At 50.6% G+C, this 27,561-nt stretch overlaps 7 protein-coding genes across 7 annotated transcripts; 3 read left to right on the forward strand and 4 right to left on the reverse strand.

The window, feature by feature from the left end:
* Positions 1-1,334: 1,334 nt before the first annotated feature.
* On the forward strand, positions 1,335-5,344 carry ASPACDRAFT_32508 (uncharacterized protein; the record flags this gene model as incomplete). The annotated part of the gene is made up of 3 exons (XM_020199882.1): positions 1,335-1,428; positions 1,483-3,011; positions 3,068-5,344. The coding sequence occupies 3 exons, from the start codon at positions 1,335-1,337 to the stop codon at positions 5,342-5,344; spliced, it is 3,900 nt and encodes a 1,299-aa protein (XP_020053741.1).
* Positions 5,345-5,683: 339 nt separating this feature from the next.
* ASPACDRAFT_53636 (uncharacterized protein) lies at positions 5,684-7,479 on the reverse strand (the record flags this gene model as incomplete). Its single annotated transcript, XM_020202776.1, has 4 exons — positions 5,684-6,726; positions 6,804-7,002; positions 7,061-7,120; positions 7,195-7,479. 4 exons carry the CDS (start codon positions 7,477-7,479, stop codon positions 5,684-5,686), a joined length of 1,587 nt encoding a protein of 528 aa, XP_020053742.1.
* Positions 7,480-8,870: 1,391 nt separating this feature from the next.
* On the forward strand, positions 8,871-10,158 carry ASPACDRAFT_80309 (uncharacterized protein). The gene is made up of 4 exons (XM_020205623.1): positions 8,871-8,956; positions 9,055-9,280; positions 9,355-9,411; positions 9,472-10,158. Exons 1-4 carry the CDS (start codon positions 8,913-8,915, stop codon positions 10,045-10,047), a joined length of 903 nt encoding a protein of 300 aa, XP_020053743.1. The 5' UTR covers positions 8,871-8,912; the 3' UTR covers positions 10,048-10,158.
* Positions 10,159-10,795: 637 nt separating this feature from the next.
* On the reverse strand, positions 10,796-11,916 carry ASPACDRAFT_53638 (uncharacterized protein; the record flags this gene model as incomplete). Its single annotated transcript, XM_020202777.1, has 4 exons — positions 10,796-11,025; positions 11,131-11,284; positions 11,447-11,797; positions 11,854-11,916. 4 exons carry the CDS (start codon positions 11,914-11,916, stop codon positions 10,796-10,798), a joined length of 798 nt encoding a protein of 265 aa, XP_020053744.1.
* Positions 11,917-17,805: 5,889 nt separating this feature from the next.
* Positions 17,806-18,408, reverse strand: ASPACDRAFT_62435 (uncharacterized protein; the record flags this gene model as incomplete). The annotated part of the gene is made up of 2 exons (XM_020203787.1): positions 17,806-18,108; positions 18,169-18,408. The coding sequence occupies 2 exons, from the start codon at positions 18,406-18,408 to the stop codon at positions 17,806-17,808; spliced, it is 543 nt and encodes a 180-aa protein (XP_020053745.1).
* A 1,650-nt stretch (positions 18,409-20,058) lies between these two features.
* Positions 20,059-24,504, reverse strand: ASPACDRAFT_1858203 (uncharacterized protein; the record flags this gene model as incomplete). The annotated part of the gene is made up of 8 exons (XM_020197589.1): positions 20,059-20,979; positions 21,045-21,246; positions 21,300-21,578; positions 21,643-21,749; positions 21,814-22,913; positions 22,973-24,134; positions 24,198-24,383; positions 24,462-24,504. The coding sequence occupies 8 exons, from the start codon at positions 24,502-24,504 to the stop codon at positions 20,159-20,161; spliced, it is 3,900 nt and encodes a 1,299-aa protein (XP_020053746.1). The 3' UTR covers positions 20,059-20,158.
* A 525-nt stretch (positions 24,505-25,029) lies between these two features.
* On the forward strand, positions 25,030-27,156 carry ASPACDRAFT_32300 (flavin-containing monooxygenase; the record flags this gene model as incomplete). Its single annotated transcript, XM_020199871.1, has 7 exons — positions 25,030-25,331; positions 25,390-25,602; positions 25,669-25,826; positions 25,885-25,980; positions 26,042-26,178; positions 26,279-26,618; positions 26,690-27,156. 7 exons carry the CDS (start codon positions 25,030-25,032, stop codon positions 27,154-27,156), a joined length of 1,713 nt encoding a protein of 570 aa, XP_020053747.1.
* Positions 27,157-27,561: the final 405 nt, after the last annotated feature.

Consider the following 27,561-nt stretch of genomic DNA (forward strand, 5'->3'; position numbering starts at 1 on the left):
TGTCTTTCAATACATGGCCCCAGTCGAACGGACAGAAAATAGGTTTCCTTGTATCCAGTAATAGGGACTATTCTTTATCATAATAAATTATACCTCCAACTCCCTAGAATCATTGTGCTTTTTCTAGATCCATCCGCTTCCCTTGTGAAGATACTCGCATCACACTCCCGCGTTTGACCTCTAAGGCTGGATTTTTTGCAACACTATATCTCTTGAAGTTATAGGTTACTCCGATCTATATCTCCAAACCGGCGAGATGGCGAGGCATCAGAATCGATCTGGCGATGGAAGCCCTTACTCCGAATCAATTCGCACGAAGTCCGAGGCAAGTGACGCTGAATCTGAAACCGACATGTCAACCCCGGAACCCCCTTCGGCGTCATTTCGTAGACGCCGCTCTCGTGCTTCCCTCGCTCATAAACATAGGCGCAGCCAAGGGTCATCAAACAGTTCTAGTTGTAAATCCGATGATAATGAAGAAAGTCGAGTTCTCCACATAAGGCGAAAATAGAAACTTAGGCTAGAAATACAGCTGAACAACAAAGCAACGGTCCAAGACTGGCGGAGGAAGGACACCACCTCGAGCGATACTGAGGCAGGGGAATCAACAACAGATCCAGATATCGAGACAGATGATACTTCATCTGATAGCGATAGTGATGGCTATGCAGAAGGGACGAAGAACCAGATTGCGTTTATCAAGGATCGTTGGGAAAGGTAAGCGAAATTGACGAATCAGCAGGCGGGAAATCAGACGGGGTTTGCAGTGACAATGCAGCCATAAACTTTGCGGGCAGCTCGCGCGGGGTAGTAACCCCTTCACTCGTTCCTCGTTTCAGGGCACTGCAAAAAGATTGAATATTAAAGTTTTTACAAATCCCCTTATCCCCTTATACAGTCGGTTGGTTAGTCGGTTGAGGGTATTCACCCTGACTCCCCGCTCGAGAGTTAGTTCACCAAACTAGTTAAGGTTAGTGCTTAGCTCCTAGATTCTACAGCCCGAAGCTCACCTCGTATTACTGGTGGTGCCCAACGGCGGAAACGCCGAATCCTTTCTGTCAAAGCGAGCTAAACCGGCACAAATGAGAGCTAGTGGACCCATCAGGTAAGGAGCGACTAATTGAAGGAAACATTGAGCTGTGCTAACTACACCGGGTGTAATCGAGCATTCAATCTGTAATACCGACGAGGAGTTGTTACCCACGTATTACATACAAACACATGGTACTTTGCACAACGCCCCATCACCTAGCAATTAAAGGCAGGTAACGCATTCAGCTGGCTGAGCTGCTACTTCCCTCCAGCACAATTTTGAATCAGAGATCGCTTTGATGATGGCCACAACCGCTACGTTTAATGCCGCTAATCATGGGCTCCAGATTGGAAACAACTCCGGTTCCATCACAGCAGAATTCCACGTGGCGCGGGGTAATTCCATAAGAGTTCCAGTTGACTGTAGGGGAGGCTAAACACTGTTTCTAGCGTACACGACCGAAGACATCGATCGAGTCTGTCTCCGCGCTCTGCGCTGCCCGGACTCTCTGGCTGTGAAGAACCGCCTGAAAGAAAGCAAGGACAGATTGATCCACCAGTCCATTCAGTGGATTTTTGACGATCCGCAGTACAAAGATTGGGAAAATGGGGACGAGGTCGGCCTGCTTTGGATCAAGGGAGGCGCTGGGAAGGGGAAGACCATGCTGTCAATCGGTCTGATCGAGCAGCTCGCCCGGGCGCAGGATGAGTCCACCGCAGTGATTTATTCCTTCTGCCAGAATGCCGACTACGAGCTCAATACGCTGGAAGCCATTCTCAAGGGGTTGATTCTGCAGCTGGCGAATCAGCAACCGGAGCTAAAAGAATCGCTCCGTCGCCGGTGGGATACTGTTCAGGAGACGTTCAGTGAGGATGTGACCTCGTGGCAATCGTTGTGGAACATTCTTTTCGAGATGCTAGCCCGGTGCAAGTACTCCCGGGTATATATGGTCGTTGATGCACTTGACGAGTGTCAGGATGACGACGTGGTTGAATTTCTTAAATCCATCGTGCGAAAGGGACTGGATCATCCCGGCAAAATCAAGTGGGTATTGACAAGTCGACCATGGGACGGCGCAGAGAGGGTGTTATTGGCTGGTCAGGACCAGGTGCAAATTAATCTGGATGGGGATCATAATTCCCGATCTATTTCAGGGGCTGTGCAGGCTTATATCACTTCGAAGGTGGAGGAGCTGAGTCGCCAGCACAAATATGGAGCGACTCTGAAGAGCGAAATAAGGACCGAGCTTACTGAAAGATCGGAAGGTACCTTCCTTTGGGTCAGCTTGGTGTGCAAGGCCCTGGAAAGTGTCTCCCGAGATGACGCTTTGTCCACAGTGCAAAGCTTGCCGCCGGGTTTACATCCGTTTTATGATCGGGTATTGAACGAGCTCAACGAAAGCGAGTTGCCTGAAGTACAGAAGTGTATGCGACTGCTCAAAGCTATGATGACGGTATACCGGCCTTTGAAAGTCGAGGAAGTCTCTAGTGTGATCGGGCTCAGCGACGACGAGGACACCATTAGAGCATTGGTCGATAGCTGTGCGTCATTTATCCGGTTGCGCGATGACAGTATCGAGTTTGTTCATCAGTCAGCTCGAGACTACTTGGCCGGAGAGAATGTGCTGTCCATACTCGACTCTCATGGACGCTTCGGACATGAAGAAATTGTCCTCGCCTGTCTGTCCTATCTATCTGAATGTCTCAAGCCCAACCTCGTCGACCTGCCGCGGCCCGATGCCACGAGAAGCTCGATAGAAACTTTGGAAAATGGAGCAAGGAATGGCATACTGTCTCGCATGGACTATGCAGCTATGTTCTGGGTGTCACATCTCATGAACGCAAGCAACGACATCGACAAGATCCAAGTTAGCGGATTCCTACACGCAAGATTGTTGGAATGGCTAGAATGCTTAAGTCTGCTGGACAGGCTCCCAAAGGCTATTGACTCGTTGAGGACACTGGAAGGAATATTGAAAGTGTGTTACAAATGTTTTCCCCGACGTCGACGTCTTTGCTAATCAAATTGATAAAGGACGACTCTCAAGCTTTGGCGTTGGTGCAGGATGCTATGCGTTTTTTGTTGCGCCATTACCACACTTTGTCGCACTTGCCGCTACAAATCTACAGCTCTGCCATCATTTTCAGTCCCGAGTCGAGTCTCGTGAAAGGACTAAACCTTGACAAAATCCCTGTATGGCTGAGAAGAGCGCCTCCCATGGAGGCCAGTTGGACGCCTATGATACAGGCACTAGCAGGCCATCTTGAACCTGTCATGGTCATTACCTTTTCACCTGACGGCAAGCAGATAGCATCAGGCTCTAGGGATGGCATAATTAAGCTCTGGGATACTGTCACAGGTAGCCTCCAGCAAACGCTTTCAGGTCACGAACACGAGCTTTCAGGTCACGAATACGAGATCGAAGCTATGGCTTTCCTCCCAGATGGCAAGCAGCTTATGTCATACTCTTATCCGGGCCTTGTTATGCTATGGGATACCACCACAGGCGAACATCAGGGCTGTATCAGCTTGCAGCCAACAGAAGATCGCGATCCTAGGCCCGCCACCCCTCGCGCCAAGGCTATCTCGGCGGATTGCAGGCAGATCGCAGCAATCGGTGATTATCGTGATGAATCTCATATCCTCCTTTTTGACGCGGCCACTGGAGACCTCCACAAGATCTTTGCAGACCCTCCAGACGAACCCTTATCTCTGGCCCTCTCGCCAGACGGTACGCAGCTTGTATCAGGCTCCATCGAGGGCACAGTCTGTCTCTGGGATACTACCACAGGTGACGTTAAGAAAACACTGGTCGGCCACAGAGACAGGGTGTGGACTGTGGCCTTTTCATCAGATGGCAAACAGATTGTATCAGCCTCTTATCAAACCATCAATCTCTGGAATGCTGCAACAGGCGAGCTTCAGACGAGGCTGGCATACCCTAACGCCTGGACCGCGGCCTTCTCACCCGATAGTAAACAGATCGCAGCATGCTTTTCCGATTGCATGATCTTCTGGGATGCCGCAGGCAATTTTCAAAAGACGCTAGCGTGCCAGGCGGATCACGTTACGTGCATGGCCTTTTCACCAAATGGCAAGCAGATCTTTACAGGCTCTGGTGACACCACTATTAGGCGCTGGGATATCACCATTAGTGCCACTCAGAACGTTGTGGGCCACTCAGGGAAGGTTGTCCGAGTGGCATTCTCACCCGACGGCAGGGTGATTGTGTCAGCCTATACTGACTACACCGTCAAGCTTTGGGATGCTGCCACGGGCGATCTTCAGCGAACACTAGCAGGCCATGAAGACTTTGTCTTTACTGTGCTCTTTTCACCAGACAACAGGCAGATCGCCTCGATGTCCGGCGATGCAACCAAACTCTGGGATGCTGCCACAGGTGACCTGCAGAACTCACTTGGAAGCGACGATAATTTCAGCGCTGTCACCTTCTCCCCGGACAGCAAGCTGATCGCGACAGGCCATGAGAGCGGCAAGATCCGTCTCTGGGATCCTAGCACCGGTGACCTTAAGAAGACGCTGGCAGGCCACATGAACAAAGTTGGGTCCATGACGGGGTTGGACTTTATGTTCGATACCAAGGTCACCAGATTGGTCTTCTCACCTGACAGCAAGCTCGTTGCATCAGCCTGCGAGGATGGAAAAATCAAACTTTGGGATGCCAAAACGGGAGACCTCCAGAAGACACTAGACTGCGACTTCGAGAGCATCGTTACTGCGGTCTCGGTGGCCCTCGTGACAGGGTACATTGGAAACACAGATATCATCTCAATGGCCTTTTCATCAGACAGCCAGCAGATTGCAGCGGTTTGTGATGATCAATCCATCAAGGTCTGGAACATCAAAAAACTGCTCAAAGCCTCACGATTTCTGGGACGCGCTGTCGCTAGTCATATCAAGTCGACTCGGCCATGGAAAGAGATTAAGACGTCAGAGCAAGTGTATAGCGTGAAATTCGCAGCAGGCAACCGCTGCCTTGAAACTGCCATTGGGCCAATATCACTTGAGAGTACCGCATCGGAGGAAGGGGAGGAGGAGAAACTGCCAGTGAAGTCGGATCCGGACTCATTACAGAACCTCTATGTCAGGGGAGAGTGGATATTCTATGGGACCATGCCCTTCCTTCGGCTGTTACCTGATTTCCAGGCTTGTCCCTGTGATGTGCTCGGCGATCAAGTGGTTATTGGATCCAAAACAGGTGTAGTTGCTAACTTCGACGTTGATCGACGGATCCTACACCAATACTGGGAACACTTCAGCAATGAAGGCAATCGCCCAGCAGCGGGTTAGGTACTCTCGCTGGAAGTCGGTGGAGAGAGGTTGGAGTCAACCAGGCGTCGGCCTCGCTTAACTGTTGAAACTTCAGCCTCTGTCAGGTTCTAGTCGGATGCGTTGATCAATATTGGTGGGCTGGTTTGTCTGTCGTTCCTTCATGTAGCAGCTGCGTGGAGATTATATAAATCGATTTCTCTCGGTCCTCGCACTGCGATTGTCGAACCACTTTCACCTTTCTAAGTTGCTTGCGTCTTATATGGGCACCATAAATGCTATATGCATTTCTAGGGTCATTCTGGTAGATGAGCTGAAAGCGAGATTCATATATTCATATGCGCAAGAGGTATTCTGTCCCTAGGTACCGTCGAAGCGAACCCCACTGATCTTGCCGGAATTGTTCCCTATCTGAAAGCCCGAGTTCGGTCCCGAAAACACCACGCTGTTGGTATAGGTGGTGGTGGATTGGATGCATTTGACAACCGTGTCACTCAGCAGCTTGTCCTGGCCAGCAGCGACCTCCTTCAGCAGCGAAAGAGCGCCCTCATTCGCGTTCAACCCGGACACCTCTTCTTCACACAACTTGCACTGTTCTTCTTGAATGCCCGGGAACAGCTCGACCAAACCGTCCACTAATTCGCCAATGTCCTCGATGAGCCGGGCAAAATTCTTCTCCTCGTATAGAATAGTCGCTTGGTCCTGCTCCAGCTCGGACTTTCCCTGCCGCTTCTTGGCGAGATCGTCCATCGTCTGGTGCAGTAAGGCTGAGACGCCATCTAGCTCCTTGGCGGGGTCCAACACTGTCAAGTTGGGATTGCGTCGTCGCAATCGCTTCGACACCGCCGCAGCTTCCGCAAAGAGCTCCAGAATCTGAGCCAGAAGATCCTGGACCTGCTCCTGATCTTCGGGGGCGAGATTCGTCATCTGGAGCTGTTTCGCGTCGCCGTCGTCCACATTCGCCAGTCCCACTGACTGACCCCACCGAGTCAGCCGGAGCCTTACAACGTCCAGTTTTAGCAAGCTGGCTTGGAAGCTCTCCCGGAGATTCGACGCCATTCGGATATACTCGAAACTTTGCACAGCGTCGTTGAACAGTCGCGACTGCTCGTCCAGTATCTTGAGCATGGTGTCTTGTTTCAACTCCAGCGCCTGGGTTTGTTCGATGATCGTCCCCGTGTCGGATTTGATGGCCTCCATTCGTCCATCGATGACAGTGGCCTGCGCAACGAGGAACTCAACGTTTCCATTCATTCGTTGGACGATGTCGTCTAGGATCTCGACGGTTCGTAGCGTGGCGAGGCCAACGGCTTGCGCCAGCTCGTTGACGGCTCCCTCCATCTCCTCAATGGCACCAGAAAGAGCCCCATCGGACCCATCGACCAAACTGGAAAACCACTTTTCTAGATGAGAGAATCTGATCAACCCCGCTGGAAGCAGGACAAAACCAGAGAGCGCAATTCAGGAAGAAACTGCTTACTGAATCTTTTTTTCTCGGCATATTCCTGCGCCACGGAACAAATGGTCAGCATGCCGGAGAAGACCCGCACGACGCATCGCTGGAACGGCGCTTGATGGGGAGTTTTATCCTCGATCATGGAGAGCCGGTCGAGGAAACGATGCGTGAAGTCGAAAAACCCCATGACCTTGTCGTAGTCGGCGGACACCGAGGCAAAAGACTTTGGGCCTAATCAGAAACGAATATCGTTCTTTTAGGTGTCAACTGGCGATGCGTACCTGCATGACCTGCCCAAAAGCCGTGAAAATCAAGCTGGCTGGCATTGCGGGGGGAAACGCCTGCTCACAATCATCAGCATCCGCATGAAGATTTCACAGCGTCCCCGCTAGTCATTCCCCGTCCGAGAACATACCGATGCCGCGTTCCCAACCACCTGGACCGTATCCACCACCTTCTGAATCAGCCATAGATTAGTCTTTAATGCAGTCCTCACATTGTCTGTTTTCGATCGGTCATGCCGGAAATCCTTAAATTCAGTCGACAAGCCTTCCGTGCCCTTCATGATTTGGTCGATGTTGCTGAACTGGGCCAGGTGGAGGGACTTCTTGGTCTGTTTCTCATAGTCGTCGACTGCGCGTTGCCAGAGTTGAGCGATGTCGGACGCCGGTGCCGCGTTGACGTTCCCCGTGGTGGCCATGTTGAAGCAAGCCTGCAAGACAAATGCTGGAGCACGATTGACTGTGAGAGAGAGGTCTGGGAATGATAGTCTTTTTGGACTTGTCTGTGGGAAAGCCCGGGATTTCATGCGCCAGCACCGTCCAGCGCCTCCTCTGCGTTCAACTGGGGAGTCGAGTTGGGCTGAGAGATCCGGAAGTCCAATCGAGCGTCCCACAGCTGTCTCGCTTACTGTAGTCTCACAGTGACAGCTGTGGCCTGTCACGCTTGCAGGCTCGCAGAGTCAGCCGTATGGTATGGTTCCCCCCCACCAACCCCACTTGGTCTCAGGTACGTGAGAAAATAATACCGCACGCCCACGTCGTCCCTTTTCGGCGAGTATGAGCATTGGAACACCAAGTTGTCGCCAACTGTATGAATCCCTACCCCGCAGAGCAGGGAATCTGCGGTCCCTTTGCTCGGGAACACCAATGCCCGTCAGCAGCCCCGCGCCAAGCCGTACGGCTCGTATGTCACCCCCGTCAGCGGAAAGGTTGAAACTGAAGGAAGGTGAGAATGGTGTTATCTCGTCCACTCGGCTGATAGTCACTGCTCTGCCTCGAGGCCCAGACGGTTCCCATTATTCTCTGCAACATTCACAGAGAGAATCAATGGTCAGGGAGTGAGTGGTTCCCGTCTACCTCAAGAGTGCTCGGAGTGACCGCCGACCTCCTTTCCCGGCCAGTAACCAATCTCTCAAAAATATGCTTGGATCGTTGCAACCAATGGCACAGCCAGCCACTGACAGTCCGGACAACGAGCCCCACAACGCTGTAGTAGCTGTGGAACTGTTGGACATACTATACGACGTTGTCCTAATAAACAATACCCTTTCCCTTTTTTAAGATGGTTATATTTAGTATATTCGTGGTTGAAAAACGCAACACTGTGGTTGGAGCGGTGAAAGGCCGCGGCTCGGTTGTATTCGCGACTCGGTTGTGGATTAGGTTCTAACTAATTACGAGACGGGCTGTCAACGCGCCTGAGCCCAATCACATGACCCGAATCGATTGCCTCTCCGAGCCTTCTGCATTGAACACGTCGGGCAGCACCTGTTCGGCGCGGAGGTATGATGATTATCATTACATGCAGGCGTTGGTGCTTCAGCCGCTTCCCGTAATTTTCGTAATGACAAAATACAGTATGGAGTAGTTGCTGTACAGGCGAGTGCCTTCCAACTTATAAACACTTCAGAAGCAACTAACTAGTAAGTTAATTTTTAAGGGAATCCTTTCGTCTGGTTGCGACTTTTTCCACGCTTCTACCTTCCAGTCGTCTGTCGTCAGCCCTTTGCCCCGTTCACCTCTTTTACGTGGTATTGTCAATAACCCGTAAAGACTCGCACAGAATTATCAATTGCTTGCTTGTTGGCAACATATCAAGCGAGCATTCCTGCCCACTGCATCCATCTTCCAAATGTCTATCCGAGCGGTTAGGGAACCGGCCAATGCCAAAGTTGAGTAAGATCACCCCGATCTGTCTCCCTCCCAATCTCGTTGTTCTCGAGCCCGGCCCAACCCTTTCGAAATCACCGGACTTACCTCAAACCACCCGATAGTATTGTGCTTGTCCACGGCTTGCACGGCGATCAAGCACCGTGGACATCCGAGGCGGATGTCTTCTGGCCGGAAAAGCTCCTCGCGGGTAAAATCCCCGACGCATGTATCCTGTCATTCGAGTATGAAGCGGCCGTCGGTCCTTTCTTTGGCGAGGATGACGAGATCACAGACATCTCCAACGACCTGATCAACGAGCTGATGGACCATCGAACTGAGAAAGAAAAGGTTATCTTCCCCACTCTGCTTTGCTATGCTCCGCCGGTACCTCTTGATCCAGCTGGTTGACGAAGCTAAAACAGGAAGAGAGACCAATTATTTTCGTTGCACATTGTCTCGGGGGCGTTGTGTTAGAGAACGTACGTTACCCTCGCTGTCGACGAGGAACCCCCATTAACCTAGGACATTCTCATGTCTAGGCCCTCATCCGAGCCGCCAAACATCCCAGGAAGCGAGAGCTCATTGGTCTTGTTCACGGTATACTACTACTAGGAACCCCCCATTTCCAGCCGGGCTCGCTCGCAGCCGCTACAAAGTATCTGCAGCTTACTCAGGCGGAGATTCCCAGCGAGTCAGACCTGAAGGACGCTTTAGATCGCCTGAGTGGCATTCCTCAGCGTTTTGCCGAGCTCAAGCAAGCCGGGGCTGAGTTCGAGGTGGAAGGGTTCTATGCTGGAGCCGCGACCAAGCTGGGCAGTACTGACCAGGACGTCAAGATCGTGGATGAGGCGTTGGCCCGAGGTCCCGACGCTCCTCCTCCTGAACGCCTGGCGCGCAATCAGCTCCGGTTGAGCCAATACGACCGGGAGGATGACAAGGATTTCAAGACGGTGTCCTGGGTTCTTACCCAGTGGGCGTCCAAGATTGTTCTTCCGGAGGAGGAGAAGGGGGCCGCCAATGTGTCCAATGCGACGTTCTCGGGTTCTCACAATTCTGGTTTGCAGCTGGGGCAGAATGTAGGAACTCTGAAGGGGTTCAGCTTTGGAAGAGGTTAGGTCGTGGGGTAGTTGATCAATTCATAGAGGAAGGCTGTTCAACTCAGATCTGCCATCCTCCTCTGGGCCTCTTCGAAAACTCTGTCGGGGAAGTACAGCAAAGTTGCCTGCAAAATTGACCCCGGAGATTCGCCAGGCGATCCTCAACGTGGTCGGCTTGGAGTGCCCTTGTGATAGATTCTACACTCTCCTCACATACAGTACAACCAGATCATCCCCGAAGGTCATAAAACCCGTGTTCGCCCTATTCTCAATCGCTACATTGAAGCACTGCCCAGGGGGTTACCTGCCGTAGATTATGGTCGTAATAGGTTGGTTGCCTTGTTTGCTCGCGCCGGCTTAGCTGGCACTCGCTCCACTGGAGACGCTTCTGACGGTCTAACCATCATTTTGTGGACTAATCGATCCTACTCGCCGTGTTCATTACGTACGCGGAATAATGATTTGCCACCTTAGACCGCTTGGCCGCACCGTTGTAATGACCTCGTTAATGTGACTCTCTACATAACCATCTGTATCGTGGTCTGACCATTATCTAAGAATAGATATAGCTAATAAAGTTTAAACGCATACCATAAGGTTGCAAGCCAGATGCTAGAGGTCTAATTAAACACTCGAATCATGGAGCTCCTTAATCTTATCTCACTATGCCAAAACTTCTTTCTGTGCCCCACAGCTGATGGAGGCCGCAAATTTCTTCATCCTTCTTGCTGACCTTCGCGTTATATGCTAACTTCTGTTTCGCTGGCTAAATATCCCGACCCCCGGCCTTTTCACGCGTAAAGTGCTCTATGATGACCTGGCGAACCGTGCTCTGGAAGAAGATTGGAGCCTTTTCGAACTTTGGATGGAGTTGGCTATTGATGAACACATTTCGATCCAAATTCAGCTGTTGATTGTTGTAGAGCACTTTATCTTCGCCCATAACACGTGCGTATATCTCGCCAATGGGCTTGAACTCGTATAATGAAATATGGTCTAGAGGCATGTTAAAAGGCTTGTTTTGATAGGCGTAGGCTGAGGGAACTTACGAGTCAGCTATTGCAGTTATAGGGAAGTAGTAAGTGCTGGCTGTATAGAGACCCTTGCCTATTTGTTCTGGTGTGGAAATACAATGGTGTTGAATATGGCCGTCTTTGAGGTCGCTATCGAAGGAATCGAGGTTGAGGAATTCCGGAATATCAGAGTGAGTGGTAGGGTAGTGGTAACATTCGTTGAAATTATTAGCCAGAATCTTCTAATTATAGTGGCCATCTAGCTCGTACGTGTGGTTAAGGTCGTAGTTGTCGAGGTTATAGGCTTTGTATCGTTCTTGCTTGTCTACATCGCGGAAGTGTTCCTCCTAAGATACTTCCGGGACTTCTTTTGCATCTAGGTTGACCTAGATGAAGCCATTAACATCGACCTTTAAATGAATTCGGAAGAGACTGTTTTGCTCTTTGTCGACACTCTCTATGTCTTTGAATCCGGTAGCCTTGGCTAATTTGCCGTTCAATCCGTAGGACCAACCGTGATATCGGTAAGATAGAATCTTCGAGTTTCTAGAGCCTTCTTTCTCGATTACTGGATAAGCGCGATGTCTGCAAATATTGTGGAAGGCGTTGAAATTGCTCTGCCGGTCACGGGTAACAATGAAGTCGAAGCCAGCAATTTCATATCGAAGCCAGTCGCTAGCCTCCTTGAGGCGCGAGCTGTGGGTGAGAAAGATCCACCTCTTCGTGAAGATTGCACGACGCTCTAGCTCATATATCTTCGGGGACGTGTACCATGAAAATGGCAAGCACGCATAGGTTCATTTTTCACTACTTCTTTGGTATAGGGAGGTGCATTGCTGCCAAAGCCGAAATAATGCATCATCGGAGTCGCCATGTCGTTTAGATTGAAAGATGGCTCGCGACAATCGTTCGAAATAAAGATACTTTCGACTTCTTGGACAATTTCACATCGACTATGGACGTAATTCCCACTATTCATATATATCTAAATATGTCCCACGTATATTCCCGGGATAGTCTATCTATTCCGATTAGATGATCTCCTTATACTCCAATCTGGTCATGTAACCTAAAGCTTGGCGGGTGAGATCGCCTGGATTAGGCACTGGAGCCGTCAAAATAGGGCAGGTGGGGCGAGATACTAGCTACGTCTTTGTGCTGATTGGGTTTCTTACTCGGCAGAGCCGACACACCCTGGGTGAGGAATCTTAGCGCAATAATTGCCGCCACTAAGTTTAGGCCTTAGTAGACTGGCTTCTGCGAAGCCTTTGATGAATGGCTAATAGGAGACTTGGTGATACGTTGCTGTGCGGACTACCGTAGGCCCACATCCTCAGATTGATAAGACCTAATGCTTCGGCTTCGAAGCCGAGCACCACGTTCGGAGTCGGCATCCCTGAGCGATATCTATTGATCTTTGGATAGCCCTGGATAGCGGCGTCACCTGCTTGTAACGCATGACTAGTATACGGCTCGGCTCTTACAGCCGAGCCGTACTTGCTAACTTGGAAATGATTGAATAGATGACTGTTGCTAAGTTTGTGATTCTGGGCAGCGATACTGGGTAGCGAAGGCCATACTTGTGCTTTATTCATGCGCCACGTAACCATTCGATAGCCGCAAAAGAATTAGATGGCGGATCTAATGGCCATAAAAGGATAGGTCGCGACGAGGATAGGGTCACGGTCTGGGGACACCTCGCGCGTTCGGTCATTACCTGGCTACGTTACCGGACACCCTTTGCCCCTAAAGGCCCTATTACCCAGAACCTAGCTGAGTGTTGACTTGAGTCTTCATTAGATGTTGATTATAAGAGGAGCCCTGATGTCTAAATTCAAGTACTCCTTATATTTTTTGATTGCCACTGTCTATTTGGACTACAAAGAGAAAGAGCACGCTTGATCACCTACTGCATAGCTTCGTAGACCTATTGCATAGTAAGCCAGTGAGTAAGTCCCGTTCACTATGGAAGAACTACTCAAACTGACCTCGCTATTCTCTATCCCTCCTCATTCTCGGCATATCGACCCTATCCAGCCGCGCACCGCTGCGTTCAAACCTAATGGTTCAGACAACGATAACGACCGCGTAGCGGTCGGACCGACTCCGCTGGCGTTCGCTGAGTGGCAGCATCTGGGTCTGTAGCTACCCCACCTACTGACCATGCGCGCGTATCGTCTATAGCGCATTTGCGATCAAGTAATGGGTCGCGACCTAGGTGGCATCCTAATGTTCGATCCACTGAACATTCGTTACGCCACCGACACCGGCAATATGTAGCTGTGGACAGCGCATATCCCCTCCCGGGCCTCCTTCGTCGCGGCTAGCGGTTACCTAGTCCTGTGGGATTTCTATGGTTGTAACTATCTTTCCGCGCACCTGCCACTAATTAATAAAACGCGCAGTGGCGCCTCTTTCTTCCACTTTGAAACCGGCAACCGTACCGATGAATATGCCGCGCTTTTCCGCGCATAAGTTGACGAATTGCTCCGAAAGCATGCCGGCAATAACCACCGGCTCGCATCGCCCACGAACATATCACCAATAACATCGAGATGGTCAAGCCTAGGGTACGCTTTACGGAACTTACGCGTAATGGCCACCGCCTGCCTGAAAGCTGCCGCGCTTAGCGCTACAGCGTCATGTTCCATGGTGTAGGCCTGTGCGACGAGTACCCTACTATCCGCTACCCCGAAGACTTCGAGTCTCACGGCTACAGCTTCCTGCGCGACTGATCCCTGAGCCCATTCTCGCTTATGCCAAGCCACCTCGCCAAAGGATGCTCTGATCCTGTAGACCTGATCGTTGTGGTTGATACTATTGCTATACATAACGTGGTAGTGTGCCGAGCGGGAACTATCCCGGACCGATGGCAGATCAACCCGCGGGAGGGCCCGAGCCCTCCCCCACAAACACCTAAAGAGGGGCACCATTGTTCTCGCTGGATAACTTCGAGCCTTCGATTGTACCTCGAAAGAGGCGAAGCCCTCGTAATGGAAATGACAGCACCACCGTGTCGTGCTCGAACCCCGAGTTTGTAGGCCTTGAAGACAACAACGGGCGGGTGACGACTAAGGAGGTCCGGCAACTCATCAACAGCCTGAAGGAAATTATCAACAACCAGACCGCGCTCATCGAATCCGCTAAAACCGAACTCCTAGAAGTGAAACACGAACAGAACGTCCTCCGAGAACAGAACGAAAAGCTTTACGAGGAAATTAGAGCTTTGTAAATATAAATCGAAACTAGACTACAGACCACACCGCCTAAAATATGGGCCGCAGTAGCAGCAAACGATAGTATTAAAAACCCTTAATTAAACCACTAACGACCAGAAAAGGAACAAAACTGCGTTCGCATCAGTATTCAGAGAATAGTGGTGGACCCGGGCGATAATAAAAATAGCGATGTTAACGCTTTTGGCCGGTACTTTATAACCGAGACCGCTAATACTAGAATCCGTACCTTACTTCTAAACGCTCTATTGATATAAGACGCCCAGGTAGCAGGGATTAGAACTACTAAGACCAGCCTTGTAATATGATTTAAAGATATAGAGTCGGCTGATGCAGCCCGCAACAATACCGAATGGTTGAACGAATTAGAGAATAATATTAAACTGATAAAACCGCGATTTAGAATCGTCGTGCACCGTATTCTAACCGAGGATTTTAATCTACAAAACGCCAAGTCGGACGTTATTAAGAAAATTATGGAAGAGAAAGATCTAAAAGGGCAAGGTTTACGAATTAAGGAGGTAGTCTAGCTAAAGAGAAAAGACAAAATGTTAGAGAAGTTTGCATCGCTAGGCATCTGGTTAGACTGCGGAAGGAGCGGAATTCATTCCCAATAGTCTTCTGGTCGGCCAACGGTATATCGGTAGCGCGGAACGTCAATTAAGAAAAAGCGGTGTTTCCGGTGTTAACGGTTTGGCCATCTCGCGTAGTCGTGTAAGGAATACCGCGCTGTGACTATTTTGCAGGCCTCCACGAGCGCTAACGGTGCCCACCAGGTGTCCGAGCCCGATGCCTTGACTGCAGTGGTGAACATGCTACAGCAGACCGATAGTGTCTAACTCTTGCAATCTTCAACCCCTGCTAATGTTAGAGACAACTCTACGTATGATATAGTTAAATATAATGAAGTCGGGCTTAAGAATAGAGGCTTTTATTAACAACCACCAGAGCTAGATCCTGGATGTCCTTTTAATCTAAAAACTATTTATTACTACTTATCGAATCTATGTTAATCATAGCGTATGGCGCCTTTACCGGCTAACCGCTAAGATAGATGCTGCCTAGTATCGGAGCCTAATCTACGTAAACCGAAACTTGTTTATCTTCTTATACTGTTAAGTTATATGCGACTATCCCGATATTACAGCTATTAAGATCTGGATAGCGAAATTATAGATTTTTATCTTTTCGGTTTATATCCTATCTGTACCGTTATATGGCTTAAATAATACATTAGCAGAGCTAACGCTCACGGTAATTTAAAATACGATTTTTAACGACATCCAAGATGACCATCGGCCCAGGAGTATAATTCTTACGGGAGATTTTAATCGCTATTACCCGATCTAGAGAGATAATAATATCCTAGCGCAGTTCATGGAAGACGCAACTAAACTGGTTTATTGACCTATAGCCTGCACGGCTGCCTCCTAAGAGGGACAGTGACTTACTGGTCCCTAAGCTATCTAGGGAGAAGCTCCACGATTGATCAGACGGTGACTGATTAACTAGAGCGACTCATTAAGTGCTACCTCTACCACGCAAATTACGGGTCCAACCATCGGGCCACGTACTCGAAATGAAATCTCTAAACCAAACGCACCTCCACTACTCAGAAAAGAAAGGCTCACACCCGCGCAGACTGGATAAAGATCGGTACGAGGTGGTTAAGCGGATCGGGCAATTGAAAGAAATCAAAACTCGCCTAACCCTGGACGCCACAATCCAGAAACTCATAAATGCGACAACGGAGGCCATAAACCAGGACACGCCTGACACACGTCTAACTCTATACTCCAAGCGGTGGTTCACACCAGATCTCAAAGCACAGCAAAGCAAAGTCAACTAAATACGCCGGAGGTGGCAGCAGAGCTGCGCAGCACTCGGAAGCGACCACCCCCACACCGAAAATGCCTTTAAAGAGATGCAGGATAGCCGCCGGTCATGGACTCGGACTATTGAGAAAGCTATACCCAGGTGAAATCGTTCAAACGTGGATACTAAAAACCAAAATGCCTGGAATACGGCGATCAGTCTGGCGAAATGTTAGTGGAGGCTGCCATCACACGGTCGCAAAGGAATATTACCGAGATAAATTGTCCGCGGAATTGCGCTCCTCAGTGGCCATCTGCGCTATATCCGGCTTGTCTATGTAGTTATGGGAAAGCAGGTTATACAGTTAATACAGTTGCTGGGCATTGATCGGAAAACCTTCAGGAAAATCAGAGCTTCTTAAGTGTACGCCGCCCATATAGACGAAGAACGCATGTCTATATGTCCATTCAAAAGTCTTGTTGAGCCTGGTCATTCTTAAAAACCTGTTGAATAGGATTAGGATTCGCTTCTTGCCGGAAAATTGTCTTAGATCCGATTTGAACGTGTCACTGTACATACTCTTACACTTTTTCTTGCACTTTCGAACTGTCTCCAAGCAATTTTAAAGAGAAAATCAGGCCTAAGTAGGCTAATACAGAAGAGGTTGAATTTGTCGACGAGTGGGTGCCACTTACTGTCGTTCCGGGAGCCAATATTAGGATATACGGATATCCAGCAGCGGATAATTGTAGTGCAATAAGATCTTAAGATAATAAGACTACCTCTGCCATCAGGGCTTGCCACCCATCCGTAAATGATACTTTCAGTGCTGTTTGCCATGTGATGAAGTTAGGTGTATGATGCGAAAGCATAGGACGATTCGAAACAAAGCAAGGACTTGCGCGACTTTGAAGAGTTAAGGCGAGACCCGCCTAAGCTCCATTATACTAATCAGGGTAGTCAACTACTGCAAGCAACAGCCTTGTGAGAAGGGGCGGTGCTGTTAACTTCAGCTCCTGACATCACCCCAAGGCTGGAAGACAGCCAAGACAACGAAGGGTACATGCCTGGTGTTGAATGTTTCTAGCAATCAAAGCCCTGTAATCTATCCCCGCTAGTTGCTGGCTACTAGAGATTCACGATCACAAGTGTATTCTTGTTGTGTATTACGGGCGTGATAAGAGGGTAGCCTGTGGTGGGGAACGCCCACTATTTTTATGCTGTCATCGTGTGAGGGGTCTGCAGGGCGGCGCGAACAATAGCGTGCTAGCTGTCTCGTCCCTTCTTGTCTACTCAATTTCCATGCAAATCATCAATGTTAAACTTCATATCCCTTCAATCGATGAGGGAGCTCTGAGAACAATATTTAGGCCTGAAAAGATATCGTTCAAAGTCTATGTTATGCAAATGCTAGAAGCTCGCCCTTGTTGCCCCAACCCACCGAGGCAGCAGCGGGCAAAAAGTGCCAATAGATTCGATCATCTACTCTATCGATCTATTACATAATTCGGACATGTGAGCGGTGTAAGGGAGGAGGTGAGGATAAGACAAAGAAGTCAAGAAGCAGAAGCGCCACAAGTGTACAATTTAGTTAGGGTAAATACTACACACTCGCAGAGACATAAGTGATTGCATCCTTCATTAGATACCAACTTCTTCATTCCCTTCCCGTTCAATTCAAGCTCTCCATCTACTAGTCTACCCCATTCCCCTCAACAAGTCACCGTGGTAGCAGGGTAAACGCTCGGCTCCGCGGTCAAGCGCAAGTGACCCTCCCAGGTCCTTCCATGGGTCATCGTACAGCAACCACGGACGGCGCCGGCGGCGTTCAGGGCAGTGGCACACTTCTCGACAGCGGCCAGGATCGTCTTTTTCTCCGCGGTGGTTTCGCAGTTCGAGCCGGAGGTCGTGGCCTCGTAAGCGTAGCCCTCGACATAGCTTTCTTCGGAGTCGACGCCGTAGGTGATCGTGCACGAGTCGGCGGTGGGATTGGCCTTGATAATCGCGGCAATATACTAATAGATATTGACGCCAGCCTCGGCGGCTAGAACGACAGTCGAGACCCCGCCGACCACCGTCGCGTAGGCCACAGCAGTGGCGATCCCCGTGCGCTTGGCGAGTTCCCCGTCCTGCGCGTAAAGACTCACGTAGTCGGCACTGACCGTGTCAAAGGTGACGGTCAGGTTGGTACCTGCCCCATCCCACTCGGTGGACTCCGGGATGTAAGCTACGTGAGTCCCGTTGTAGCCCGCAAAGCAACGCCCAGCAAGGCCAAATGCGAGCAGACCAGAAAGGACTTGGCGGGAGAGGACCATTCTCCGGTTCGGTATCGGATAACAGCCGCACAAAGATCAAGGATAAGGGTAAGAAAGATGATATACCCGTCGGCAAGCATGGTTGGGACTGCGAAATGGCGGAGGAAAGGAGAGTTGTGACTTGAAAGGTTTCAATGGGTTGTGTGGGAATCAAGGCGATTGGAGCTCCTGGTGGATGACTGGCTTTTTATATCTGTTCTGCTGCCTCTTGAAAGCCACTAGGCCCGAAGGGAGGAGGCTTTTGTGTGACCTTTCTCCAACTATCGTGCTCCACGCTCAGATCTCTTGTACTATGTCTATTTAGCGGTCGGAGGTAGTTATCACAGAAGGAACTCCTGTTGCAGCTTTGCTGTGGGTCCTTGTGGGAAACTATCAGTCGACTTGGCAACGTCAAGCTTATCTGGGCATCGGTCGGGACTCGGAAGGTGTCCGAGATAGAGTATATGCAGTTAACAGGAATGGTGTGGAGAAACTCGCCCAAATACGTATCGTGTCTCTTTGTATGGTACTCATTGTAACGCATGGATGTATAGGTCCAGATCTCGTGCTGGTCGAATCTCCGGGTCACCTCTGACAAACCATCGCCTCCTGTGTGATGGCTCTCTGGAATTGACTTAGTGGTACCACTTCATGCTATGCACAATAACATCACCTGGTGGCGGGTAAAGATAAATCCGCGGCAACCGTGGTGGAGGAAATCTCTGTTGCTATGGATATACGTAACGTGTGCCTTAAGTGGGGCCGGATAGGCCTTAAGCTTATTCCCCCTTGGTCTGCGTACGGATCATTCCCCGACCAATCGTTGACCCTTCTTGAGTTGGCGGGCGATATTAAGACACAACTTAGTCTTTTACGAGCGAACTCGGACATACTCAGAGTCTCAGAGTGACAATGCAGGCTACGCTCGGCCTCATCGACTAGATTAGTGGATGCAGCTTGAATTGCTTTAACCAATCTGATCCCTGAGTCTTTCGTTCCTGGTTGCCAACGACGCACGATTGGGAATGCGACAAGACCTTCTGCGCCATTTTGTGGACTTGAATCAGGACGGGTTGAATTATCCGTGACCGAAGTGCCACTGAGCCGTTGCCGGAAGAGGCATTGGTGCGAAGAATGCGGCCAGGAGCCCCTTATGGGCATTCGAAAGATTACTCCTCAATAGGGCTCTACAGAGGTAACTCAACCCAGGCTCATTTCGGTCCTCAGTAGAATTATGAGCACCACTCGAAGGACACTAGGAAAGACGGAATCATTTAGTACCAGACGATGTTGCGAGATGTTGACCATGGAAAGCCTTCAGTGGCGTTCTGATCTAGCTACATTTTTGCCCTATCTACCCGTTCCATAAACACAATAAGGTCTACAATATACCATCCAGGGGGAAAACTACACTACTATCGCGTTGCAGTTCGATGGAAACCGGTTTATGATTCCTTGATGCAATACTTAGTAACACTGATATCTCACATTCAAGCAATCTCAGCGAGCGGAGACATTACTGCCATATCTGCCACAGGTACAAGCGGTCTAAGGAAGATTTCACACCCAAAGTGCTCAATAACGAAAGAAACTATCCGTCTTTTGGAGGTCCGCCATGTATCTAGAGTCCATAGCCCAAGAGGTTCTCCTGGCCAGTGAGCCGCCGCTTTTGCTCCCTAGTATAACATTTGCATCTTTTGAAAACCACGGTCCCAAGATAGACCTCGATTTGGGAAGCCCGAACCTTCCTTATTTCGGTGGACTCACAATTTTAGACCTGTTCCGCCAGAGTCCGATGTGCAGCCACACTACCATTAGCCACGGGTATAAATGCGGGCATAACCATCGACTCGTCCCTGTCTTTGCTGACCACCTCTTCAGGGGATCCATAGCCACCACCACCAGGGGTCTCGATCATGAATCGATCGCCCGGTTGAACCTGGACCGAACTCTTCCCACCGACGTTCACACGGCGACCAGCCTTCGTGATCCAGGTATTCTTCCCCCGCTGGCCATCTTCTCCGCCTGCCATTCCGTACGGTGCGAAGCTCCGTCGTTCCGAGAGGATCGACACCGACATGGGGAGCCTCAGCTCAAGCTCCCGGATCACTCCATCGCCACCGGGGTACCTGCCCGCACCGCCGCTGCCGTAACGAAGACTGAACTGTCGCAGAAGCACTGGGTATCGCCGTTCGAGCGACTCCGGGTCGGTGATCCGCGTGTTCGTCATGTTAGTGTGGACGCCTCCGGTTCCCGCCCAGCTGGGGCCGGCACCGCTGCCCCCGGCGATGGTCTCGTAGTATCCAAACCCATCCACGCCGTCGTTGCCGAAAGTCAGGTTGTTCATACATCCTTGGCTCGCGGCGCATACGCGGAAGCTCTTGAAGATGACGTCCACGATGCGCTGCGACGTCAGCACATTGCCGGCGCAGACGGCCGCTTCCGGGTTGGGGCACAGGAGCGAGCCCTCCGGGATGATAATCTTGACGGGTTTGATACAGCCGTGGTTGAGAGGGATATCCGAGTTGACCATGCAGCGCAGGGCGAAAATGACCGCAGAATTGCAGATTGCGACTGGGGCATTCCAATTTCCTACCACCCCCGGGAGTTAGATCTTGATGTCTAAAGTGGACGGAATGGTCGGGGGATGTACTTACCGTATACCTCTGGGCCGGTCCCAGTGAAGTCAAAAATGGCAGACCCATCGGTAGGATTGATCGTCACCTTCAATTTGACCGGGGTGCCGTCGTCCATATAGTCCACCGCCGAGATGTCTTCACCATCGCGCTCGTGCGCAAGGCCTTTCAGCAGAGTCCGCACGGCCAGCTCCGCCGCATCTTGGATCGCACCCATGTAGACCTATTTTCTGTGAGCTAACGTATTTCTATTTTTGCATGGCGGTTGGTAGGTACCTGAACGACCGGGAAAGAGTACTCTTCAATGAGACGTTGCATGAGACGAGCACCGCAGTGGTTTGCGGCGACTTGGGCCTTGAGATCAGTGACATTGTCCTGGAACCGTCGGGACCCGCTACTGCCTGGGTGACGTGCCGGCTCCACGCATAGAACGCGATAGAGCTCATCTTCATCGAAGTGACCCGCACGAACCAGGAGATGTGAGTTGAAGATAGCACCTTCCTCTGCGAGTAGCTTTGACATTGGTGGCATCGAGCCGGGTAGTATCCCACCCACCTATAGCGAGAGGAATATTAGTGGGTGTTCATCTTGAGCAGGTTCGAATGAAGAAGACACTCACATCAGCATGATGGCCGCGCGAAGCGGCCCAGAATATTATGTTCTTCCCAGCAGCGTCGAAGACTGGACTGATTACCGTTAGATCGGGGAGATGAACACCCCCATAGGCTTTGTTGATAGTTAGTAGGAAGTTTTGACATTGGCATTTGACTGCGAGGGCTGGAAGACGTACCTGGAGTATTGGAAAGTAGCACATCTCCATCTTGCAACTTTCCCTGCCATTCATCAATCTGTGATCGTACCGCAAAGGCCATACTTCCAATCATGGCTGGTACATGAGGAGCGTTGGCAACCAAATCTCCTTCCGGTGTGAAGATTGCACAGGTGAAATCTAGTCGCTCCTTGATGTTCGCGCTGGTGCTGACATTCTGCAGCACGCGGCCCATTTGTTCAGCCACTCCCATGAACCGATGGCGGAAGATAGAAAGCTGAATGGGGTCGATCGTATCCGAACTAGTCGACTTGGGGCTCGGTGACTCGATATCAAGAATCAAAATGTCATGAGCGACGGTCGCCTTTGCATCTGAACTGACAACGATAGTCTGCGTTTTGTCGATTATCATCGCGGGTCCTTGGATCTGACTTCCCAAAACAAGCGTATCAAGCTTAAAGACAGGAGTGTCCACCCAGCCCAGCGAGCTGAAATACGTGGAAGCCCTCGAGCTCGGGGTGGCCGCCGTTGTAGCAGATGTAAAATGTGAGAGAGACTTGGCTTGGAGACGTGAGGAGCTTTCCTGGAAAACACTGCACCCAATTGCGCGGACACGGATGGTGTCCACATACACGACACGGTTCACAGGAGTAAATCCGAACTGCTGATGATGTGCATTGACAAATGCTTCTTTCGCGTCACTAGCGGAGTTATCCCAGGGGATCATGATGGAGGTTTCGCTGCCATCATATCTCATGTTCAGGAACCGGCAAGCTTGGACATTGTTGAATGGCTCCATCGTCCTGCTGCGTCGGGCTGTCTCGACAAGACTTTCCAGAGAGTCACTGAGAGCTTCAACAGTGGACTCATCAAACGCCATTGTGCAGACTCGCTCTTCTTCATGCACAACATCCGCTAGACCGATCCCATAGGCAGACAAGATGGAGGAATATTTGTGGATGAGCACGCGTCGGATACCGAGATCGCTAGCAATGGCACAAGCGTGTTGGCCACCCGCGCCGCCGAAGGAGGCGAGATGGTGTTTGGCAACGTCGTGGCCCTTGTCTAAGGTCAAGCTCCGAATCGGCCCACACATTGCCGAATTGGCGACTTGGAGAAAGCTTTGAGGCAGATACTTGTCAGCGGAAATTGCATGCGTCAAAGACGTGCGATCACTCACCCATCTGCGACTTCGGCCCATGTAAGTGACATTCCGGTCTCCTCGTTTATGATCTGGGTCAGCCCCTTGAATTTGTGGAGAACGATGTCTCTGTCTAATGGCTCGTTCTCATTCGGACCGAAGACCGATGGAAATTCTTCAGGAATCAACCGACCGAGCGCGAGGTTCGCGTCCGTCACGGTCAAGGGACCACCTTTGCGGTAGCAAGCAGGACCAGGATTGGAAGAGGCGCTCTCCGGTCCTACCGACATGAGTCCATCCTTCCAGCTCAAGATACTCCCGCCGCCCGCGGCAATTGTATTAACATTGAGTTGTGGAGCATGAATGGTAATCCCCGCCGTCGTGGTCTCAAAGATATGATCCAGGTGGCCGTCATATCGACTCACGTCAGTGCTGGTTCCTCCCATATCGAAACCAATCACCGGATTCCGAGATTCGGAATCGAAGCAGGTCCGCGCATAGCCAATCACGCCTCCTGCTGGCCCCGACAGAATGGAATGAAGCCCGGAGAGACTAGACGAAGGCACCAGTCCTCCATCGGACTGCATAAATTCCAGTCGTGTGCGGCATTCTTCAATGTTAGGGAAGCTTTGTGAGAATTGTTGAAGGTATCGTTTGATGCTCGGAGTCAGGTATGCGTCAACAACCGTAGAATTACCGCGGGGAATGAGCTTCGGCCTTGCAGATGTCTCATGTGAGAGCGATACATTGTCGAACCCAATCTCGAGCGCTAGATCTCGGATCTGAAGCTCGTGCCTCGGAAAGCTGTACGAATGCATTAGACACACTGCCAGGGAGCGGAACCCTTCGTCGTAGATTCTCTGGAGGTCAAGTCTCGTGCTAGCCAAATCTAGGGGCTGGAGCACGTGGATCATCTCCCCGGACTCTCCCACGACCTGTTCCACAGGCTCAGGGGATGACAGATGTATCCTTCGGAGATCCGAGTCGCTGCAAGCCTGCACAGTCACTCGCTCTCTGACTTCAAAGGCGTCTGAATATAAGGGTAGCGGCCGTCGGATGGTCAAGTCAAACATATGTGGCCGGCTTTGAGTACCAATTTGAAGAACATCTTTGAAGCCTTCGGTTATTAGTAGGGCTGTCTGTTCGCCTTTCCTCTCGAGTAGTGCATTTGTTGCAACCGTGGTGCCCATCCGAATCCATTCTGTTGCCAAATGCGCTTAGTACTACCACCAAACCAAACGAGAGAGAGAAACCAAGAACGTACCGACGTCTTTCAGGTCAAGCACTGTTCCTCGCGGAATGGAGGACTTATAATATCTCTCGAGGACGCGACGGATTGCCTCGGTCGGCGCATCCGCATAGTTCTTCGGATCCACCGACAGGATTTTGGCGACAATATCCTCCCCACCCTCGACTTTGCAAATACAATCCGTAAAGGTCCCGCCTCGATCTGCTCATCATACTCGAAATCAGCAATGGGGACTACTCAATTGGTAGTCCTGACCTGGAGCCCTGGTTCGAGACTCACCGATTGAGATGCGCAGTGGCTTCGTGTCTGTGCTTGTGGGCATTTTGATTAAAGGGGTGAGCGGTGAGCGATGAGGGGTGAGGGGTGAATTCAATGCTCGTGCTGCGAATATATCGGGCTTGAATGATGGAATGCGGATTAATCATGTTGTCTCATTCTTGTTGGTGAAAGGCTATATACCCCAATCTTCCCAACCCTATCATCACGATAGGAGTTCCTCCGTCCGCTCGATGGAGATAAGGCGATAAGCGAGGTTGAAAAGAGGGGGGAAGTTCGGAGAAAGCTCCGCAGTGGAGGCGGGGCTGGCAAAGTGGACTGCCGGTGGAGCTCCACCCATCGCGCGAGATGTCAATGTTGAGATCTATTGATTTCACGCGTGCTCAACCAAACACAAGGCGCAAGTCTACCGGAAAATTCACAAGACGCGCTGGAGAATCACTGGGTCTGGGGCCGAGGTCCCCGAGGCCATAAAAAGGTCACGGAGCCCAATTTTCTGCATTATATTTATTACCGAAGCACTTTTATGAACCCACACGGCGGATCAAATCTTTGACCTTGTTCTTTCGCCATGGGCTCTATCGGCGATTACACCACAGCAAAGGTTCAACCTCATGAACCTTACGAGGTCATTGACCAACCGAGTCGCTCGCGTCGCAAGATCCGCATTATTGTGATCGGAGCGGGAGCAAGCGCATTGAATTTTGCGCACGATATTGACCAGAGCACATTGGACCTCGAGTTGGTTCTGTATGAGAAAAACCCCGAGATTGGTGGCACTTGGTTTGAGAACCGGTACCCCGGATGCGGATGTGACATCCCCTCGGTGAATTATCAATTCTCATGGGCGCCTTCTCCCGACTGGACCTCCTTGTAAGCATAGACGAGACCCCATCTTCACCGACTGATTAGCTGACGTGAGCCGGTAAAGTTACTCGGCCGCCCCGGAGATCTTGAAGTACTTTAAGCGAGTTGCAGACGAGCACGATTTGCACAAATATATTCGCCTCAGCCACCGGGTCATAGGGGCCTCATGGAATGAATATGACGAACAGTGGCATGTGAAGGTGCAAAGAGGTGACAATCCCGAAGATGTCTTTGAGGATCGAGCTCACATCCTAGTCAACGCGTCCGGAGTCTTGAAGTAAGTTGAACCACTGACTCGTCAGTGCGTTGACTGAGCTACAAGCTAATCTTCTTGTGTGAATAGCAAGTGGAAATGGCCTGCCATCCAAGGGCGAGAAACCTTCCAGGGTCCGATGCTTCATAGTGCGCATTGGAATGACCAAGTCGAGTTGAAAGGGAAGCGCGTGGCAGTGATCGGCTCAGGATCTTCGGCGGTGCAAATTGTTCCATCCATCCAGCCAAGTGAGTGTACTGTACCGGGACAAGTGGTTTGAGATTCCTTACTCACAAATCAATACAGCGGTGTCGTCCCTGAAATGCTTTATCCGCAGCGCATCTTGGGTGACCGCAGGATTTGGCCAGCGGTTCGCAGGAAAGGGAGGGGCAAACTTCCAATGTCAGTCTCCTGTGGTCCTCTTCTGTGAAGCCCACGGCACGATGAGCTAATGGCTTGTCAGATACTCCAAAGCAGAAGAAGATACTACAAAATGACCCTCAGAAATATCTGGCTTATCGTAAGAAGATCGAATCGGAGCTCAATTCTCGTTTCCGATTCATCCTCAATGGCTCGGAGGAGCAGGCCAACGCAAGAGCGGTACGATTTGATTCCGTTCGCAGTTGACGCAAGAACACACCCAAGACTAACTATGGGTTTGCAAACAAACTAGTACGCGGAGAAAGACATGCGATCCAAGCTCGCCAGTCGGCCTGATATTGCTGACCACATCGTGCCCAAGGACTTTGCCGTGGGTTGTCGTCGGCCTACCCCCGGAAATGGATACCTCGAGGCACTCTGCAGCGACAATACCGAGGTCGTTTCGCAGTCAATCGCAGAGATCACCCCCAAGGGTATCAAGACCACCGACGGTGTTGAGCATGAAGTTGACGTGATTGTGTGTGCCACTGGATTTGACGTCAGCTGGCGGCCATCGTATCCTACAATTGGCAGGGAATCCCGCAGTCTCAGTGAGCAGTGGAAGGAGATTCCGAGGACCTACCTTTCCATCACCGTCCCCAACTTCCCCAATTATCTCAGTAAGGCCCCATTCACATATAATGTTTCTCTCGGGGACACAGCCCGCTAATCAGACTTGCATCATGGATAGTCTTCAATGGCCCTTTCGGCCCGTATGGTCACGGAAGCTTTCTCCCGATTACAGAAACCTTGTCGCGTCACTTCCTCCAAATTCTCGAGAAAATGTCGTCGGAGGGTATCACCTCCTTTGAACCCAAAGCCGAGGCAGTCGCGGAATTCTTCGAGCATCATAGAAAATTTATGCCCCGCACAGCGTGGACATCCCCATGTCGTTCTTGGTTCAAGCAGGGTACCGTGGATGGCGAGGTCATGATGTGGCCGGGCTCCAGAATCCATTTTTTCGAAACCATGAAACAACCCCGGTGGGAAGATTACCATCTTCGATACACGACAAACAATCGATTCGGATACCTAGGGAATGGGTTTGCCGCCCGCGAGTTTGATGGAAGTGATCTGTCTTGGTACCTCGGGACTTTAGAAGGTAACGAACAGGCCTACCTTCCGGATGAGGATTTTGCAGATTTCATGGTGTACTAGAACTGGTGGCAATCTCTACAACAGGCAACAATTATTTGATTCTTTCTGAACGCCTGTAAGATTCTGTGGTCATCAAAGAGGCCGACCAGTAAATAGGATTCAGGGGCGCACACCAAAGCATCTCCAACCCCTCAGAAAATGGTCAAGTCGATCACCCAGACGGAATTGTCTCTGATTTACGAAGCCCATCCCTCTATCAGTAATATGTTATTTGTCTCTCGAATGATGCAGATTATAGGCACGTCTTTTTCTCCGAAGAAAAGGAGCTAAATATCGAGTCCGGAGAAGCTTAATCTTATCGAGACGCGACTTCTCCCCAAGTACAATAACTGGGATGTAAAGCTCACGACAACAAATGTAGTGTTTTTTTATCAATTACACTACCAGAGCCTGTAAGGATGTGAG

The sequence above is a fragment of the Aspergillus aculeatus genome (genome assembly GCF_001890905.1).
Source record: "Aspergillus aculeatus ATCC 16872 unplaced genomic scaffold ASPACscaffold_13, whole genome shotgun sequence".
In the NCBI taxonomy this organism is placed as follows: Eukaryota; Fungi; Ascomycota; class Eurotiomycetes; order Eurotiales; family Aspergillaceae; genus Aspergillus; species Aspergillus aculeatus.

Excerpts from the sequence above, each read along its gene's own strand:
- ASPACDRAFT_80309 (XM_020205623.1), top strand. The coding sequence starts at position 8,913 with ATGTCTATCCGAGCGGTTAGGGAACCGGCCAATGCCAAAGTTGA. Across the intron at positions 8,957-9,054 it reads CCGGCCAATGCCAAAGTTGA|TATTGTGCTTGTCCACGGCT; the intron begins GTAAGATCACCC and ends ACCACCCGATAG. Across the intron at positions 9,412-9,471 it reads GGGGCGTTGTGTTAGAGAAC|GCCCTCATCCGAGCCGCCAA; the intron begins GTACGTTACCCT and ends TCTCATGTCTAG.